Source organism: Musa acuminata, chromosome BXJ1-3 (assembly GCF_036884655.1).
Source record: "Musa acuminata AAA Group cultivar baxijiao chromosome BXJ1-3, Cavendish_Baxijiao_AAA, whole genome shotgun sequence".
Classification (NCBI taxonomy): Eukaryota; Viridiplantae; Streptophyta; class Magnoliopsida; order Zingiberales; family Musaceae; genus Musa; species Musa acuminata.
In genome coordinates, this window is record NC_088329.1 from 3,023,278 (window position 1) to 3,031,415 (window position 8,138).

At 37.4% G+C, this 8,138-nt stretch overlaps 1 protein-coding gene across 1 annotated transcript; it reads left to right on the plus strand.

Annotated features, from left to right (window-relative positions):
• Positions 1-1,222: 1,222 nt before the first annotated feature.
• On the plus strand, positions 1,223-8,110 carry LOC135616919 (casein kinase 1-like). The gene is made up of 14 exons (XM_065116658.1): positions 1,223-1,990; positions 2,111-2,151; positions 2,885-2,954; positions 3,035-3,183; positions 3,324-3,419; positions 5,272-5,342; positions 6,081-6,142; positions 6,237-6,300; positions 6,398-6,482; positions 6,600-6,726; positions 6,863-6,936; positions 7,014-7,077; positions 7,163-7,281; positions 7,515-8,110. The coding sequence occupies exons 1-14, from the start codon at positions 1,915-1,917 to the stop codon at positions 7,809-7,811; spliced, it is 1,395 nt and encodes a 464-aa protein (XP_064972730.1). The 5' UTR covers positions 1,223-1,914; the 3' UTR covers positions 7,812-8,110.
• Positions 8,111-8,138: the final 28 nt, after the last annotated feature.

Genomic DNA, 8,138 nt, shown 5'->3' on the forward strand with positions numbered 1-8,138 from the left:
GAGAAATCTTGTTGGATACAATCCTTGATAGTTATGAAACATTTCAAATGAACATTAAATCATTGAGTCATTATCAAATACTAAAAAATTTTATTTTCAAATAAGTGGAGTCAATGCTTTTATCTTTGTCGAGCTTTTATCGTCTGACTTTTAGATCTCACTCCAAAACATGATAAGATTAAAAAAAAAAGGATCAAGTTAGATTAGGTCGATTTTATCATTTTTGTCGTTCTGAGTTGAGAATCAAAATTTACATCAATATATTAGTTTTATAATGAGGGTTCGAAGAAAATATCATAAGAAAATCAAAATCAAGAGAAAAAATTAAGGAAGAAACTCCTCTTCCAACCTTCATCGTTATGACCTACCTTATATCAAGCTTATCTATTCCATCTACGAGAGCCTACCCTTATATCAAGCTTATCTATTTATACCTAGAATTAAGGCATTTACTCAAAACACAAACATAAAAAAATCTAATGTCTCTACCTAAGTTATAAGTACCAGAGTGTTTAATGTATGTTGATCAGATAACATTTTGTTTTTGAGCATAATACGTCTATCTCATCAGTATTTTTGCATATTATGTCCATCCACGATATACCTATGACTATTAGAACACATAATGTATCATAAATGAGTAAATCATTTTATTTTACTCACCTTACATTAATCTAAAACAAAAAGTAAGAAAATATCGATGCATCGGCTTTGATACAGTAAGTTTAAAATCAAAATTATTATTACTCATCAAATCATGACAATATAACATGGAACATAGTCCGTAACCTTATATCCCCAAGAGAGATAATTACTAGTATATGATAGTAGTTATCCAATATCAGAAGCATCCCATATCTCTCATTTTTGACATCATACATACCTAATTTAAACTAAATATTGTATATTTTTGATATATGATACGGTGCAATATCATATATATATATATAATAATAATAATAATAATAATAATAATAAATAAATATTTATTTATGTATGTATATGTATATTTTCCATCCACGACAATTGTATGCAGTCTTCCTCATAATTTCGACAGCCACGGAACGCCTATGCGGTAATGAGAAGTTGTCGGCCGGTTAACCAGTAATTACGAAACTGAATCACACAATTAACGATTAATTAATTACAACTTTATATTAACACGCATATTGTTCGCAAAGTCGAAGAAAATAAAATAACCCTTTGCCAGCCAGCCTTTAATGGATTACATTATCGCCTCCTTCCCCCACCCTTCTCTCTCTCTCTCTCTCGCTCGCTCGGGTCGCCTGTCTCCTTTTTGTAGTTTGGACTGCGACTAATTTCGCGAGGATCATGGGGGAATTTTTTTGATCTCCAGATCTTCGATTCCTCTCTCTCGCCTCTCTTTGTTTAGCGATTCCTCGATCCGATCCATGTGCTGCAGGAGCCGATCGTCGAGCGTCGCTCCGAGAACGGATTAGGGTTTGGATCCGTCGAGTCGGTGGAGATCTTGATCTTTTAGGGCTGAGGTTGTCTCTGGCGGCGGTAAAATTGGTGCAGATCGAGGAGGATGGCTGTTGTTTTGGTGTGGCCTTCACTGAAGAGTGGTAGTACTTCTTTGGTTGGATTCTTTTGATTACTGGGAGATTCGGTGGCCCGGTGCTTGCGGCTTCCGATTCCGTGGAATGTAGGTGTCTAGGATCTGAAATGGTCGGGGGTTTTAGACGCTGATCGAGTGAATTCTATAGTTTTCTTCTGGCGGTGGGTGTAGATATCTAGCGGATTAGATTGTTTCGGTTCCGTTTAATCTGTAGGAGAGAATTGCAAGGCAGATCGCTGGTAAGGAAGGGTCTTTTTTGTGTAAGCCTAGAGATATACAGGATTTGCTATTGCTTGATTCTTGCGGTAGTAGTTTTTGTTGGATTACATTCATTGATGGGGCACGTTATTGGTGGAAAGTTTAAGCTGGGCAAAAAGATTGGATGCGGATCGTTTGGAGAGCTTTATCTTGGTCTGTGTTGTCCTTTGTGATTGATTTTGATAGTGTCCAACTTGGACCTCTATATGTCTTTGCTTCTGTTCCAATATGTTTGATGCTAAGCTTTTTTCCTCACTTGGTTATTTGATTCAGGTGTTAATATACAAAGTGGAGAGGAAGTAGCAATAAAGTTGGTACGTAGTTATCACTGACCAGAATTAGGTCAAATATTTTTGATTCCAACCTACTTATATGGGGAGTCATGCTTCCTCTGAATGTGAATTGGTTTGTGACTGTATTTAATGAAGCGAAACTTTTAACTCTTTTTGCATGTGTAGCCATTAACCTATCTAGGTGGCCGAAGATACATACAACAGGAACTAATTAAACGTACTTTTGCAACCAGTCATCATTATGGAGTAGTGCCATGTAACCAATGCTTGTATGGTTATCCAAACAGCCTTATACAAATGTTGAATTATTTGGTATATTACATAGAATGTCGCATGTGATTTTGCTTTTTTGTGTATGAAATGCCAGTCTTATGCCTGTAGAGATCTATTCCTTTCTGAGATTTCACGTCTGTTAAATTCAAACGCTTCAGTATGTTTCTGCTTTTGATTTTTTTTTCTGATAGTTGTTTTCTGAAGTTTATCAAACATTCTGTTGTTTTACCCATTCCTTTTGTTTGAATATGATTCTAATGTTTTTTTTTTCCTTGTCTTGTGTTTTAGTGCCTTTATTAACATTCTTTTTGTAGTACTGCAACAGAAAACTCATTGAACCTTAGCAGTTAATATCTGACACTGATATTTCAGGATTTGATGGATTCCAAGCATTTTCAACTCTTTGTAGCATTCTTTTTGTAGAACTGCAACAGAAAACTCATTGAACCTTGACATTTACTACATAATTCTGATATTTCAGGAGTCTGTGAAATCCAAGCACCCCCAACTTCATTATGAGTCAAAGTTGTATATGCTTCTTCAGGGAGGAAGTAAGTTAATCTATAAATATGTTGTTTCAGTTTAGTTGGCCAATGTTGCTGATGATTTTGGATTTTCTGTTTCAATAAAGCTGGAATTCCACACCTAAAGTGGTTTTGTGTGGAAGGAGATTACAATGTCATGGTCATCGATCTTCTCGGGCCTAGCCTTGAAGACTTGTTCAACTACTGTACTCGGAGGTTCTCACTGAAAACAGTGCTAATGCTTGCTGATCAGATGGTAATAAAATTATTTTCATGGTTCTTTTTATCTAAGCTGTAATGCTTATAGATACAAATTTTGATATATTTGAAATGAGACTGTATTGTCCTGTTTTCCAGAAGAATTGTCATAATACTTCTCCTTTGTGGTTTTTTTAGATAAACCGAGTCGAGTATATGCACTCAAGGGGTTTTCTTCACCGTGACATAAAGCCAGATAACTTTCTTATGGGCCTTGGACGCAAGGCAAATCAGGTGGGTAGTCATATTATTTTCTGTCTTCAAATTTTTCACTACAGGCAAATGGAATTATCATTTCGTGCCAAGTGAAGTCGTATAATTATGATGAGCTTTCTGTCTGGACTTTGATTCATGCTATGATATTGTATTTTCCTTAGGGCACTGTTTTTGTTCATGCACTATTTTTGCATGCTTGATTGCAATGTTCTGCAGGCCTTGCCCCACCTTGCTAAATTGTAGGCTTTCACCATTTGACTTAACCCTATCTTTAGTGCCAAGGCCCTGACGAAGAGGATGCTTGCTATGCTTATCTAAACCAAGGATGATATAGCCATGATGGAGCTGAAGTTGCTGTGCCTGGTGACAGATGATGATGGATTTGGCAAATCTGGCATAACTACTCTGCAGCATCGATCTTCTAATTGGATCGGCATTTTCTCGAGGATCAAAGTGGGACCTGATTGGATCAGTGTCTTTGGAATTGGATAAAAATTGCTAACAGCCCATTGAGATAACGCAAGGAGATTTTAGAATGGGCTAGAAAACCATTTGTAACCAGTTAGAATTGGTGAAATCTGTCGGATGTAGACCTGTTTGAGTACAATTAATTACCAGATGAATCTTGTTTGATTCCTTGATACTTTGGGGGCATAATCTCTACCCATTAAATTCCTCTCTCTCCATTAGCTGATTGAACAAGGCTAGACATTGACATACACAGTATCTCTATTTGCATATAGGTTGGAAATAACCTTGCTGATTTACTAGTGGATCACAACAACCGAGCAGCAAGGATCACATGATTGCTAGAAACAAGATTTCTATCATGGCCATCAAGGTAGGATTGTGTAATGGATGGTGATGGTGCAAACGTATTAGAGGAATCTCTTATTTGGAGGGAATTTGGTCTAGAGGGACATTCTGTAGAAAATAATTGAGAGCTAGAGGAGGTCCGGTGTGAGAGCTTGGCGAGGCTTCGTGGCAGGGTTCATTACCTTGACTGATGCTTGTTGCAGTGCCAGGGCAGTGGAGGGAGGGATCATTTCTTGTAGGCTTCTTGTTGGAATCCACCAAGCAAACTGATCAGTCATATAGAGATGGAGAAATTAGAAATGAGAAGCAGAAGGTACTTTTTGCAATTCTCATGGCCCTTCTATGGTTAAAAGATGGACCTTTTGCTGATTCTGCACTTGGCCTTGGACTTTAATCTATCCAGAACTTGTACTTCAATGTCCATATAATCTTAGAGGCCCATATCTCGTCTGAAGCCGGGGATATTAGTGGCCTGGAGATTGGGCTGGATTTTACCTACTACAAGCCCCAGTTAACATATTTGATTCAGAATCGTTGTAATATATGGATGGTAAATCAATTTCCCTTGACTGTGCTTGCTATATGTGTCCCGAGATATTATAAAGGCATTGTTGTTATTTACTATACTCGCTCTTTTATATCCTTCTCCTCACTATAGGTTCTGATCTTTGTTTACGTTGATTGGATAATTAATTTGAGTAGCTACTTTTGGTATTTCTACTTAAAAACTCTTTGATTTGAGACATCGAACATACATGATCATATCTGAGGTCTGAGGCCATGGATGATAACTTTGCTGATGCCTTTTATAGACTTGACAATCAATGGTACGTTATGAATATATGCTGAAGCAACTTTGTAGAATTTCTAACGAGTTACAAGGAGGCCATAAGGCTCATGGATCACCTGATGGTAACTGCTTGCATTTGTTCATCATTCCTCTTACAAAAAAATTCCTAAACAAATTTTTGCTTAGATTGCCTTGAGTTTATTGTGCATGCTCTTTTTCTTTTCGTTTCTTGTTTCTTATCCTGACATTTAATCTTGATGTCAGGTTTACATCATTGACTATGGTCTTGCAAAGAAATATAGGGATCTTCAAACTCATACACACATACCATACAGGTACTGTATCTGCTTCTGAGATGCTAATCTTAAAATTTTCTTCTTTCTGCAAAAGTTTGGAATATTTTGTTCGGATGCGCTTGTAGTTTCATATATCACATAACCATCGCTCAAGGAGTATTATAGGATTGATCACTAATAACATTATTAATAGGCTTAAAAATAGTTTGCCAACCTTTCGCCTTTCCGTGACTAATTACCTTGCCTTTGTTTAAGAGTGATGAATCCCAATAATTTTAGCTCAAACATCCACACCTGCAAAAAGAAAAGAGTTTTAAATTGTATATCTGCTAGTTCTGTGGGTTAAAATAAAATAATGAGTAACTTTAAGTATGAACATTGTAATTTGATGACTCTAACAAGATTAAGTTATTGATCTGCCTGTTTTGGAATGTTTATGGAATTTAGTTTGAAGAAAGTAATGCTCACTTCATGGACATTAGAAAATGAATGTGCACATCACACCCTGAAGAAATTTCACTTTTATTGCCAGAGAGATAGCATGTTTATATTTAAGGCAGTGTCCATGTCTTTTAAGGTTCTTTCTGCAAGCGGGGTTGGTGGTTAATGGCTGTAACTGTTTTCAAGAATCCTGATGTTGGTTCTTGTTTTGCTGTTATGTTTCTGTATTTTCTGTTGGTGAACATTTTGATAATCTCTGCATTACGTCTTTATTAGCATATCCAGTCCTTTTCGAGTCCTTGATCAGTTATGTAATATATCGTTGCTTATTTGCAGGGAGAATAAGAACCTGACTGGAACAGCACGTTATGCAAGTGTTAATACGCATCTTGGTGTTGGTGAATATCTCTCACTCTAGTAATTGACAAGTTACAAAATTATATATTATTTGGCTTCATTTTTCTCTTATTATGGTCACATGTCTATTAACAGAGCAAAGCCGGAGAGATGATTTAGAATCTCTTGGTTATGTACTTATGTATTTTCTAAGAGGAAGGTCAGGATTGATTCTTTTTATCTTTTTTTATTGAACAGTCAGTTGATACGACTATAATTATTTTGCATCCTCCAACCTTTGGCCTTTTTATCTTCAGTCTTCCATGGCAAGGACTAAAAGCTGGCAATAAAAAGCAGAAGTATGATAAAATTAGTGAAAAGAAAATGCTTACTCCTGTAGAGGTAATTCAGAATCTTCTTTCAAAGAACTTGATCAATGGAATCATTTTCTATTGCAACTTACTGGCATTATGAGAAAGGTGAATGAGAACTAATGGTAAAATCTTTGTTGTGAATCAGGCACTTTGCAGATCATATCCATCAGAATTTATATCTTACTTCCACTATTGTCGTTCCTTGCGGTTTGAGGACAAGCCAGATTATTCTTACTTGAAGCGGCTATTTCGTGATCTATTTATTCGAGAAGGTTGGTCCAGATATTATTTTATGATGCTTTCTCTTTTACTTGCCGCTTTAGTTATTTTTCTTTCTAACAGCAGCAACTATTTTAATATTTGGTCCCCCTCAAGCTTCACATACAAATCTCTCTCATTATTGTGTAGGGTATCAGTTTGATTATGTTTTTGACTGGACTATTTTGAAGTATCCCCAGATTGGTGCTAATCCTCGAGTACGGGTATGGTCGGAATTCTAAATCACCATGACCTGTCCCATGTTTTTGTTAGTGTATTGCAATATTTTCTTTCTTCGCAGCAACCAAGTGGAAGAACAAGTGGAACTATTGGTCAGTCTTTGGAAAGGGCAGAAGGAACTTCAGGTTTGTTTTTTTGCCTTTTGTGAAGGCTTAGTTCTCTACAATATACTAATTGATCTGCTGATTCATGTGTTCTTTCTTTTATCAGCGGGGCAAGAGGTTCGGGATAGGTTCTCAGGTGCGGTTGAGGCATTTGCCAGAAGGAATGCCTCAAATTATGGTCATCATGGTGAACACTCCAAACACAAAATATCAGAAGATGCTCATGTAACACACAAGGAAGCTGAACTCTCTCTCTCTCTCTCTCTCTCTCTCTCTCTCTCTGCGCAAATAAAAGCATGTGCTTGCTTTTGCTGTGTGTGTGCATGCATGTGCATTATGGTTGAGTGTGGTAAATCTTCTATTTTTCTGATGATTGTAATCACCCATGTTAGTTCATTCATTGGATTTTTGTAATTTGCTTTCATTGCTGTAACCATTGCTTCTGCTTTTAATTCTAGATGGAACCAGAGAAACTCCGTACAAAGTCTCGCAGTGGGAGCACATCCAAGAGGGCTATTTTCTCAAGCAGCCGGCCGAGTTCCTCCGTCGAGCCTAATGAGACTCAGCACGGCAGAACAAGCAGGATATTTTCTAGTGGCAGCCGCCCTTCCAGTGCCCAAAGGGTGCATCAGCCGGTTGCTGATTCCAGGTCTTCATCCATCTACAGATCCGCAGCTGTCCGAGGATCATCCCGGAACGAACCTCTTCTTCGAAGCTTGGAACACCTCTCTCTTGGTGCAGAAAAGAGAAAGTAAGACACGCCCAATATATGTTCCTCTTTCGAGGGCCATTATCCTGATTAACCCTTGTATCAGTATGTCATACCTAATCATGCTACAATGTGGCCTGATGGTCATAGGATGAGCTTCTAAGGCCTAACTTTTCAACTTTTACGTTCAATAACCGAAGTCAAAAAGCTGCCTAAGACTTGCCATATCACCAATCTCAAACCTTCAAGAACTGCCATCGCCCGGCAACGCTTTTCACGGTGGTAATAATAACGTTGTATACATCCATCTTTTTGGTGAAAACATGTCTTGGTCCTCATCCTCTAGCCTGTCGTAGTCATTATTTTTCTGCTT